General features: G+C 41.4%; 1 protein-coding gene across 1 annotated transcript in view; it reads left to right on the forward strand.

The window, feature by feature from the left end:
• Positions 1–8,708: 8,708 nt before the first annotated feature.
• Positions 8,709–13,016, forward strand: part of LOC130184304 (uncharacterized) — a 31,443-nt gene continuing 27,135 nt past the window's right edge. The window contains exons 1-2 of the mRNA XM_056400232.1: positions 8,709–8,847; positions 9,648–12,310. Coding sequence (XP_056256207.1) covers positions 8,716–8,847; positions 9,648–12,310 — 2,795 coding nt within the window. The 5' untranslated portion in view covers positions 8,709–8,715. The remainder of the gene's footprint in view (positions 8,848–9,647; positions 12,311–13,016) is intronic.

Below are 13,016 nucleotides of genomic sequence, written 5' to 3' on the forward strand. Positions count from 1 at the left end.
GTAATGGACATTTTAGCTGGGCCACTTTCTTTCTATGCTGACCACACGGGAGCTGATCTGAATGAGTTTCTAACTCTCTCTCTGAGTGATCATTTTACAAGCACATGTGGCTAAAATCTCAGCACAGCCGTTGTCTTTAACTTACGTGTTTGGTGACTTTGTGAGACAATAACATGCAGAGCAGCAGTTCGGAAGTGACTGCTGGTTAACGTGTGGTCTTAATGGACTGTGTTTCAGTCACTATTTCATACTTGTTCCGTTGTCTGACAACAGAAGAGAAGAGCTTTATTGGGAATTCAGCTTTGGGGATGACACTGATATCATTATGTCAGAGTTTAAAAAAAAAAATCAGAAAATTATATATGTGCCAATAGTTTTTTTTTTTTTTTTTTATATATATATATATATAAACACATACACAGCTAAACCAACATTTTTGAAATTTGATGACAATGAATTGTGACCACAATCTGTATTAACATACGCCAATACCCACATAATTTATCTGCAATAAGCTAATATTGGCTGATTGATATTCATCGATATATATGTATGTAGCTATATAGCCAATTTATTGGTCTTGTATTGGTTTATAGACTCAATGGTGAGTCAGGTAATCAAAAATAAAGGATGGAATAACCAATAATGGAAATGATCATTAGATGCTGCACATTATACATCTTTGGGTCTAGTATAAACAAGGTGATGATTAGACCCAAGCAGATCCTACAGGACTACTGCAGTAAAGACTCCATCCTTTAGGACTTTATTCTCAGGTGATATTTGTCTTTCTTCACCATTGTCTGGCCATTATTGACAGACCGGGTTAGATAGCAGCAGAGGAATTCATAAAGCAGGATTCAGTAAAGTTAAACATGGCTTTGTCTGTAAAATCAATGGTTAGCTTCAAGTAGTAAATCTCTGATACTGCTGTCGAGCTCATTTATATATGCTCTATTCAGTCCATTCATCTTGGTTAAACAGGACTATTGATTCCAAATGACAGCAGGGCTTAAAGAATTCTTGAGCTGACAACATAAAGTATCAGTCAGACAAAAGATATAGATGATCCCTAGTTCAATGGAAGGATCGCTGCGGTCTCTGCACACACTATTCAGTCATTTATTGGCATAATATTGGATTGAACTAAATTTGTGTCCACTAGTGTGCATTCCATCATCTGAGTTTAAGGAGTTTTGGAGTAGCTTAGGGGATTTCTGAGTTTTAAGAGCCATAATTATTCCGCATGATTGACAGCACATTCTGAAGGTGAAAGCAGCTTCTTTCTGCCTTTTTGCTGTCTCTGTATTTCAAGTGGAGTAAACTGGAGACCAGTTAGTTGTTGCTCATAAAGCAACAGCTGTGTGCTCTGAAGAATGAAAATGGTAAAACATTAACTTTAATATCTCTTTTCTGGTAATAGCACTTGTGCCAAGTAGCAGTAAATAGTGATACAGAAAACGTTTAATTAAGTTGCATTTAAAGCCCAATTAAAATGTCTAAGAAGTCCTGACATACTTTGCCTCTGCAGACTGTGGGGAGGAGTGACATACATACTTTAGATGTCTGTCATCTCCCATAGGTCCTAAAAAATGCATCTCACATACTTCACTGAGCTAACATGCAATAACCGTACACCACACGAGCTAACAAAGATTGTTTGAGCAGAGGAAATAGTGAGTAAACTTTCCAAAGGGTCCCAAAAGCCCATTGTATCCCATTTTGCATACAGCGAATATGCGCTTTCACTGTAGCAAGTGGTTGTAGATACTATGCAAATGAATACATTTCACTAAAGCAGGCCTCACTTTAGCTCCCCTCCTCTGTCTCTCTCTGTCTGTCTCTCTACCAGTCTTGTTCTAATCCAAACAAACAACTCTCACATTCAAAGGCACAGGCAGAGAAAGTACAGAAGGGACTTTCATCTCTCAGCTACATCCTGTTGAACTCGATCCAAATCAAGAAGTTCATAATGAGGATTTTTAAAATTTTTTCCAGAGTGTCAGGTGTTGTAAGTTCACACAGTGAAAGGCTTTGAATGTGCCCCTTGGTGATGTGTGTTTGTGTGTGAAGACACAGGATACACAGAAAAGGATATGACTCATCCTTTAATACCAAAAAAAAAAAAAGGAAAAAAAAAAAGTTATTTAGCTTGTAGTTTATTTGTGTTACACACTGCAGTGGTTAATTACTTGACTGATTCCCAGACTATTATGCGTTAGAAAGGACAAATACACAACTTTTGGCAGCTGTCGAGGAGTGTGTGAGTGTGCCTGTGTGTGTGTGTGTTTGTCGTTTTTTTTGTTTTTTTATTGGCATGTATGTGTGTCTCTATGTGAGCCTGTCTGATTATACAGGATACACACCAGAACAGGTGTCACCTAGATGAGTACAGAAAATAAAAAGATGAAGCTCCTACCTGCAACAACAGCAGATGAGATTATGTGCGTGTTTGCTGTGCGCACCCATGAATATGCATACGGTTTTGTTCAAGTCACGCTCCAAACTGTGGCGTTGAGACTAGTGTTTGCTTGTTACTTGGCTTCCTGTTTCATCCAGGTGCGCGGAGGTAAACTGCCCGTGTGTATAAAGAGACCTTTGTACCATTTGTTTGATGTGATGACAGCTTTTGATTATTAATGGAGCCTCTCTGCTGACTTGGAAGACTCTGCTTGGCCACACGTTTGGTGCCAACATCCCAGGACACGAGTCGGAAACGATAGTGAAGACTGAACTAAGCCAAAAGTTTTTTGATGCACGTTGAAAAAGTATAATTGTATAATTTTCTTGTTGTAGGTGACAGACAGTGTAGCTTTTTTATGTTGACATATTTTTTCCTGATGGCACAATTAGTCCTTGTTCTAAACAAAAGTCAATCTGTCGTAAGTCAAACTTACTCTCTGCTTAGCCGGTTCTGTTCAACATTCCCTACATAATGATTCACTGCTTTATTTTACTAAGCAGCATGTTTTCCCTCTTTTTTTAAAGGTACCTTTGTACCCAGGATGAGATAGACATATAGTTTTGCACAAGCTTTATCTCACTGCAGCTGTATAGCGAACTGAACATGGACTGATATTAGTGTTTCCGAGCGTTTGTACCCATTTGTGCTGTATATTAACTCATTCAGTAATCATAAAAAGTCTGTGTTCACATAACGGATATATTTTCAAGTAGATTCTGTGTTTTCTGCGTCTGTCCCCCTCAGTGCTGCTGAGCCCAGTAACTCTGCAGAGGATGGGGAGGCCTGGGCTGACAGCATCGTCTCGGACAACAAGAGGTCTGCTCTCTATGGCACCGCGCCCAGGTCAAAGGTCAGTTAAGCCGTCTTCATTGTTGACCCCTTTTCACAGGTAGTTATCAAGAATTGGGGACAGTCCAGCTTTTTCCAGCTTTTAAGTCTTTCAGGCAGCTCAGTCAAACTGGGAAGTTTTTTGTCTGGATCATGTTGAGGGCTGAGTGTTATAGAGACTGTGTGTGCACACAAAGTGGGTGTTTCAGAGAGCTGCATGCACACAAGGAACCAGATATGAATAATTAAACTTTTTGTTTTAATTGCCTTTAGCTTTTAAAAGTAAAACAAGCAAATAAAACCCAAACAAAAAACAGCAGTGTTTTACACTCACACGTACACTCAGCATTCCTCTTATTCCTGTTATGTACTTCACAGGGAACAATGTAGTCAGCCAATTGAAACAATTTCAGTTTCAGTCATCTATACTGGCACAGATATAATCAAGCACATTCCCTGACTATTATAAACTTGTATGTCATTCATAGAAATGCTGCAGTGTGCTGCAGGCATGAAAACACATTACTGTGTCTGTGTGTAATATTACTCTACCTATTGCAAATTCACAGTACATTGCTTACAGTTTAGTTTATTTTTTTGTTTATTTTAAAGTTTATTTGTACAGACAGATATTACTTGCTTTGTCTCAAAAGGCTTTATATGTCACCATCATTATTTGTTTCACTCCATTGCCAAGATATAAACAAGGAAAACTCATAAAAGAAAAACACTGGTAAAAGATGCAGAGGAGGCAGTTTCAAAAGGGCTCTTACTTTGTCTGACGGATGGAGGCGCAGCTGTAGGTGAGAAAAGGCAATAACGGAGATTGAAAAGAATTGTAAATTAATTTAAACAGTCATATACAAACAGAAATCAATTATTGATTTGCAGGCACGGTAACAAATGTTCTAACATTTTATGCAAAAGCTAAATAGACACTTGTACCGGTACCAACGGAGCTGAGTCAAAACTGAAAAAGTCTGAAGAAGTCTGATCCGGCTTATAGCAGGTAGTTGTTGTGTATATTGTGTTTTTCCTCAACACTTAAACTTGCAAATGCAGCCTGTCTGAACATAGGATGCTAAAGTTAGACTATCACTGTTTATTTTTATTTTTATTTTGAGTGATGGTTAATCTGAACCGTGGTTAATGTGTGTGACACAGAGAGAAAATAAATTTGCATTATGCAAAATAGGTTTAGTCATCCTGGGGATTATTGTTCATTAATAAAATATGGGTTTTAATTACATGGGACCATTATCCCGGCAGTTATATGCAATAAAAATATGGCATCTGTTCTGTCAACTGTAGCAATCAAAGGCGGCGGCTGATTGGTACCCATCAGTAACCAGTTCTAAAACATACTTGTGGGCCCTGCCCTGAAATGATTCTGTCTGTGCTTGCAGCTCCCTCATCAGTTCAGATCACAGCTACAGCCAGGATCATTTCTGTAGTAGATATTCTGAATTCTGTTTGCATTTACATCATATTGCTGCTTTGTCTTTGAGGATGGGGCTTGTGTGGAGTTGTCTTCACCCACAGTTTATCAACATCCTTTAAGGGTGGAATAATGTCAAGCACATAATATATTGCTTTATCCCTTTGTTGTTGTTTCACATCCTATGGAATAATATGGAATAACAGAAATCACATATTATAGATTCTGTGTAGGGTAATTGCTTTGGTTGGTAAAAGTAACTGTCGCCCACTCTGAAGAGATTGAGACGAATGAACTAATCTTGTTTTATTTTATCATCCCTAAAACTGATGTGCACAAACACTCGTGACAGTGTCCTCTATATTACTGTTGTGCGTGTACTCACGGCTCTGTTTTCCTCTCAGATTGCAGTCCTGTGAGGTTGTTTCTCTCAGCACTCTGAATATAACTTGTCTGAACAAGATTGAACAAAATTTTGTTTGTGAAAGATGAGCCCCCCCACCCCAGCTGATTTCATGATTCCCTCTTCAACGGTAGTTGCATTCCACCTGTGCATTAAAGAACCTCCCTCGGGGTCTTAAAGGATAATTAACCCCCTTTAAACTCACAAGAACGCAGCCACAGATAGCTCTAATATGCTATGCAAAGACACACAATCATATTTATCCATTTTTATAATTTAACCATACTCATATTCTTTTAATCTCGACTGAGCTGCTCTCACAAGCTGCATGTCACCAACACACAGGACCCGTCTCTAGAGGGCACCATAGCACAAACAATGGCACATACAACACTTTGTTCTGTTCACAGAGTCTGTTCAAGTTCAGTAAAGTCCCTAGCGATTGTTGCTGCTCTACGTCTACAGCGCTACACTTAAATTTTAGCTGCATGACTCTGGCTGTGTTTTGCCTGTAGTAGATGTAATACAGAGTTAGACAGGGAGGCAGGTGAAATACACCAAAGACTTCTTATTCCCTCCAGAAGAGGGTGCCAGCGCTTCACTAAGCGGCCATGTGGTGAGGATCTGACTGACTGTGATGTGACTGCTTGTAGCTGATACCTGTTTTTTTTTTTTTAATCCTACTCAAATCTTGTACTTCTTAAATTGTAATTCATTGATTGGACAGGTGTTTAAATTGAACAGTTGGATGTATGAATGCAGCTGATGTGCGTGTACACAACCATATTTTGAAAGTGTGTGTGTACAGTACGTTCTACATACAGTACACACACTTTCAAAATGAAAAGTGATGCTCAAAAAAAAATGTAAAGTGACCGGAAGGTTTGATCCCTTGCGTTGCGTGTGAACAGATAATGCCGAATGGACTTTATCTGTTAAAAAAGGGTATGATGGTTCACGACAGCAGGGCGGATTTGAGCATTACCAGTGGATAGACCTTTTCCAAATGTTGCAATGTGGGGCCAGACCTCAGTGGATGCTCACAGGAGAAGTGCAGGATAATCCGATTCATCTAGGGGCCTTCATTTACACCCGAGGCGTCGGGTTACTTTTCGGGAAGATGACGTTAGAATCATCCATGATTCTAGACCAGCACCTTTAGGATGAAGTCAAATGAACTGAAATGGGGCATCGATGGAAAGGAGCAATCAGCCTTGATCTGATTGTTCAGTTTTGACACCAGCAAAAAACTCTAGGGGGCCTCATTTATCGAAAACATTTAAAGGTTGAGATGAACGTATTCCAAAAATGACCCTTAGCCTGTGGTGAAATTAGTCTATTTTTTTTTTTTTAATTGTATGTCTGTGTGTGAGCTTGTTTTGAATTTAGATAATGATATAATTAAGTGGATGAAGACCTCAGTCTGTCTCCACTAATCATCATAACTCAGAAGTGTTATGATGATTAGCAGTTTCTTGCTTGGCCAACGTACTGTGCTCGGGCACGTAGAGGAATTTATTTTGAATGTTAACCATACACCTACCTTAAGGTGGTTTATAGCTTTTGCTCTGTGTGCACATCATATGCATGGAGACATTTTTAATGCAGAATACAACGGTTACCGACCTGCATCAGTGTACCACACTTGAGATGTATCCGACACAGCACAGTTGCCCTGTCCACCCACTGCACACTCAACCCCGGACGCCACTCTGATTGTTGTCTTTGCCTTGCATACTTTCTAAAGTATCCATCAGAGGAAGAGGAATTTTTAAAGGCACACCCAGTTTCAAATCTGGCAGATGGCAGTGACAGATAGCTTTGTGCGCCATTCTGCTTTGTCATCACGGATCAACACGCACGCACACACACACACACACACACACACACACACACACACACTCGTAAACAAACACGTAATCACCAGAGCATCACCTCTATCTTTTCCCATCAACAGCACAGTTCAGTATCTCCTTGGGAGCAACGCCTGGGTTGTGTGAGGTGCTCTCTCAAGATACTTTCATGTCCTTTTGAATGTTTCTCCTGCCAGATTCAATCAATAAATAGCAAAAGAGTGTGAAGATGTAGATGTTTCCTATGTCAGTTGCAAAGCGCCGCACCTAAACGAAGCGGTCGGTCACTTTTATTGATGATGTAAAGGCAGCTCAATGCTTTTTCTTATCCAAAGTATTGACAGTGTCATTCACAACCAAAGAGCTGTGCATATAGGCCTCAACCTGGACTGAAAAGTTTGTGGAATTTTAGCTAAACAGGACAATTTGGATATTGGTCTACAGTTATTTGGATTACTCCTATGTCCTCACTTATGCAAGCTCTGGGAATAACGCCAGTAAAAATAGAAAGGATAAAAATGGGAGATACATGCTCAGCAATTAGGAGCGCAGAAAGACAACGAACATGTGACCAGCTGACTGCAAAGTGTCTATTAAAGGCAGAACAGCTCTCAATAGGATCATATACCGGGAAATCATCGAACATGCTTTCATTAGATTTTACCACCCTCCTGAATGTTGCAGGGTTTTAATGTAAAAAGTTGAAGTCGTAATCACATTCAGCTTTTGTTGCACTGTAGTGCGTCTAGCGAGGGGCCAAGCTTTGTTTCAACAAGAATAAGGTTGATAGTTCAGTGGAAAACCATGGACTAGATTTGTTTTTTTTTTTTTAAAAGTGCATGCTTATTCAGGAAGAAACAGAAATTACTAATTCAACATCAGGATTCCAGATGTAACATGAATATCACTATCATAGAGGTCATTTAGAAAAGCTTGTTCGGATGATGATCACTAATCCCTTGAAAACACCAGTTGTCATTCATGTTTTAGAAAAAATGAAATCAGTTATCATCAGATGTTAAAGGTTGTTTTCATTGATCAGTTGAGATAAATTGAAGCTAGATTAAACCTCTGAACTGTGGGCTACAGGATATGTAAACACATACTGCAGTAAGCATAGTAAAAGTAGGACTATTTCACAGGAACTCCAAACCACAGTGTCTGAAACAGAAGCTACCAGGTTTAGTAGATCGTGTTCTACTAGTCTGTCATTTTTTTCAGGGTGGAGCAGCTTTTACTGCCTGGAATGAAGTTAGGGTGTCAACTCTATTCTTGTTTACAAGTGTAAGAACTCGTAGTCTTTGTGGTGGAATAATTTGACAATGTGTAATATCCTCATTCTTACCACCAACATAAGGAGTGTTTGAAAGTGCCGAGTCAACCTTTAGCACAGAAGAAGCCACTACATCTTATGCTTCTGCTAATCAGGGATCTTATAAACAGCAGGCCACACTGCATTCCTAGATATTTTTAGTAACAAGTTATATTCATCTAGTTGTTTATTTTATAGGGGACAATGCATGTTAATGAACATCAGTATAAAATACATAATCTAACATGTGGGAATTTAGCAAAAATGCTCATTTACATAACACAAATAAACAAATACAAATCTAAAATACACAAATAAAAAAGACTACCATAAGATAAAATACATTTTGTATTTCATTTATTCTCTCCCTCCATCTTTCCCTCTTCTTCTCAGGGCAAGGAATTCAGCTACTCAGAGATGGACCTCCGTAAACCCAAACGGTTTGCAACCTTTTCCTTTGGCTTTGGAAAGAGGAAGAAGAAGGATGAAGCCAATATCTCAAAGAGCACGTTCGGCCTTCACAGCCCAGGCATTGAAGAGCAAGCGGAGGTAACATCATTCACTGAGTGTTGTTTTCCTCCAGTAGCTCTGTGGTTATATTGTATATTATTCTGAATTATCAATAGCATCGACTTGTGCCCCTCATATATTATCATTATCATATCATGTCCGTTTTACCACTGCAAAGCATCTGTTCTGGAAGAGTCATCCAGTCGTGATCTTTCCAAAACCCAGTACAGCACTTAAAAGTGTTTTGTAGTTATTTCCAGAATCGTCACAGACTTGTGCCTCCATTTCTGTTAAACAATATTTATCCTGCTGCAAAATTTTAAACATTTTTAATCCATTTTCACAAACCAAAGTATAAAAAATACCATCGGGTATATTTATGTGTGTTATGTTGTTTTCTTCCATTGTTTTTTTTAATCATTTTTTGACATTTTCATTCTTAAAAACAAATGTGTATTTTTCCACATTGTACTGATTAAGGAAAAATTTAACTTCCAACTGCCATCTTATTTTTGTATTATGAAATACAAAAGTTGCAATTTAGGTAACAGTTTAAAACCATTTTATTTTGATCAGTGGACAAAAGATTATTGTTATTGATCATCATTAGAAGAATGTTTCAGGATTTCGGAAAATACAAAACAACCTTCTGAGCGTTTCAAACACCAGCAGGGATTTATCTTTCAGAATAACACAATGCTCAGCTCTGTGGACTTAGATGAAATGATAATAAATGGGAGGCACACAAGGGGTAACTTATCCACATCTACAAATGATTATTGCTTCCATTATTGTCTTGACCGCATGTTCTCCATTATTTCATCATCATCTTCTTCTAGACTGATCTGGACCTCAGGCAGATGGAGCTGGATCAGGCCAAGATGAAGACGACGTTCAGTATGTCACAACCGGAGCTTGACACCAGTGACACATTTGACATCCCTTCTCCTCCCGCTGTAGGCAAAAACCAATCAGGATCTTACTTCACTATCTCTAACCAACCAGAGTCATTTGTCACTGTAAACACCCAACCGGAACCAAAGGAACGTCAAATGAACGGCTCCGAACATTCGGATGTGCAGGAGGAAACGCCAAAGGCACCCATTGCTTCCATTCCAGAGCTCCAGCTGGATGATGAGAAATTGAACACTCCTGTTCATGACAACTCATCCGAAAGTGCTGCCAGATCTCCCGCTCCCATGTCTCACACAGAAAGGATCTCTGTTGTTGATACCCAGACTGCACCGAGCCTTCCGGCTAGCCAGCCTCCGATCGCGCCTGACACCTCAGATCACAAAGCAGCAGCACTTGTCGACCCTCGTGGTAATGATATCCCCCGGCAGCCTTACACAATAACAGAGATCTCTCCTACCGAACCCACCAGTGTTACATTATCACATCATCAACCTGACGCCCCTGACATAGCTGACAGCACAGCTCCAAGTGGTGAGGCCTCCCTGACAAGTTTTGACTCCAGAACTGATGCTACAATTACAGAGTCAACCCCCGTTCCTCACAATGACAATGACAATGACATCCCTGCTCGTAGCGCAGACGCTGCCACCATCCACAAAAGGGTCTCAGATTCTCGCACCGTGAAATCTGTTCCCAAAACCGCCAACGGTGTCACCGCAACCTCGGCTGTTAGCAGTGAAAAGAGTACTCCTCACGGTGAGGATGTAGTTTATGGAGCGTTGTACGAGTCGCTTTTCTCCCAGAGTTTTACCTCTGAGATAATGTCATCCCTCCCAACCCCTCCACCTCAAATCCGCACCGAGGTAAGACATCTGAACACCAAACCGGAGCCTGTCGTGGTTAAAACCCTCGACGAACGTCATGCAGAAACTAACGTTACATACTCTCGCCTGTCGTCCTCACATGACTCTGCCGCTCGCAGAGTGGCCGATGCAGAAAGCAGTTATGCCAACACGCGTGCCAACTTCAAGGTCGCCGGGTCGAGTGAGAGATTTACCTCTTACCAAAGTTATACTGCGACTGATCTTCAAACAGATACAGACATCCAGCACAGATGTCTCCCTTCCTCTCTCACTTCAGCTTCTCAAGCAGCTGGTGAAGACATTCCTTATTCAGAGCTGACTCGCTCCCAGTCAGAGATGAAATCAGGCGGTTTTAGCCTCATTCAAGACACTGTCAGGTCAGTCCCTGTGGTTCAAAACTCTGCCCCTCCCACTTCTGACTATGTAACATCCCAAGGGACGGATACTCGGGTTACTGACTCCAAACAGAGAGTGATCCTGGTCAAAGAGTTAGTGTCTAACGAAGCAAGCGCTGATTCTGGCTGTCCCTCTCCTGTGCTTGATAAAATGAGCACAGTAAACGGTCTTGGGTTAAAAATCGAAACGAGGGAAAGTTTTTACGCCGTGTTTGGTTCTGGGCTGACGGAAGGGTGTGAGGGGACCTTAAGCCCGACGTATCTGAGCGTGGGATCAGACGATGGCAGTGCCATGGAGATGTACTACAGCGCTGAAGAGGACAACGCAGAGGAGAGCGAGGAAGACGAGATGTACACCATGGATGACAGAGAAGAAATTTGCGCGCTGGATGCCGTGAAAGAGATGGAGCAGGGGGAGATTGCAGATAAAGGAAGTAGCAAGACAGATGAGGGGGATTGGAGGGAGGTGACTGTCAAAATACAGACTGACAGAGGCAATATGGGTAATGAAGAAGAGATGAAAGATAGCCAAACTGAAATCCAGCAACAACTGAGAGGTCAGAGTTCAGACCCTGGAAAGTCTGAGTTTCTTGTAAGCAGTGATGCAAAGAGTCAGGAGAAAGAAATGGCCACCACAGCGTTGCCAAAGATTAAAGAAGAGGGGGAGGAGGAGGATGGGAGAAAAGAGGAGTTACTGGCCACACCGGTTCAGCAGGTGAACACACTGATGGTATGCGAGGTTGCTCCACCCTCCAGTGAGCCGCATGTGCGGTGGGGGCGTTCAGAGGGAAACTGGACGGTGGACTTGGAAACAGAAGACCACCTGAATGGAGAGAAGAAACTCCCAAGCCAGGAAACACGATATCCGGCTGACAAAGACATCAGGAGCGCTGAATGTACACATGCTGATTCCAGTAACACTAGAGAGGAAGATGTGATCACACCCACATGTAGAGAGGCAGAGGAGCTAGTTTCACTGACTGCAGACCAGAGAGGAGAAGTGAGCAAAGAAGCCGGCGGTAACGCTACAACAAGCGCAGCCACTGATGCTTCCACTGGAGCAGAGGTTGTCACAGGCGTTTTAACACACTGCACTGAGCTGCAATCAGACGCCACAGAGATTGAACACAATAGGGCTCTGCAGAGTAGTGAGTGGGCGGATACTATTACTCAGAGCACAGAGAGAAAGGGGACGGAGCAGGAACAGGTGGCAGTCGAGCTGTCAAACTCCAGCAACACAGACACACACCCTCCCGATACCGAACCTGCAGAGGCGCTCTCGGAGAGACCCAAGCATCCGGCAGAAGCCCAGCCCGACCTGAATCAGGGGTAAGTGACAAGTCTTACAATGCTGGGAAAAAAAAGTGTGAGTGTGTGTTTGAGTCCAGGGCTGCAGGTGTACTGGATTCTAAGATCAACATAAATGGGATAGATAGGTAGGTTCAGGTACGTTAAGTAGCTGTCAAGTCTGTGTATAACAGATGGTTTTCACTCCATAAAATTCAAGTTTAGGGAGCATCAGGGGAAAGTGAAGCAAGTGTGAGTTCAGGTGAGAATGCTGTCATTTAGGAAATTGCAGCCTCTGTAGCTTCTGTGTAGGCTTGTATGACATATCGCCTGAGGGGTTGTTAGACGTACATAAGTATTGTTGATATCTTGTTTAAGGGAAGTGATACACACGTGCTTCCTAGACAATAATACAATACATGGGTAAACTTAACATTCTCGCCTTACCATCTGATAAGGCCCAGAAATGTGTGATGGCTAAACATTTCCTCAGGTAAAAAGGTCAGCGGTGGATTATCTGCCTTGTTTACCAACAGACCTGTGAGGCTTTGAACACACCCTTTTTTATTTACCATATGTTAAGCGTTAAGTAAGGTCACTAATTGTTTTAAACTCTCACTTTCACATACTCTCATCCTGATGAGCCGACTCGGATTGATCAATCCAACGAGCATTTATCGTCCAGAGATCACATGTCACGATCCGTATACAGTGTTTAGCAAGAAGAAGACCAGCAGTAAGTTAGTCC

This window comes from Seriola aureovittata, chromosome 16 (assembly GCF_021018895.1).
Source record: "Seriola aureovittata isolate HTS-2021-v1 ecotype China chromosome 16, ASM2101889v1, whole genome shotgun sequence".
Taxonomy (NCBI): domain Eukaryota; kingdom Metazoa; phylum Chordata; class Actinopteri; order Carangiformes; family Carangidae; genus Seriola; species Seriola aureovittata.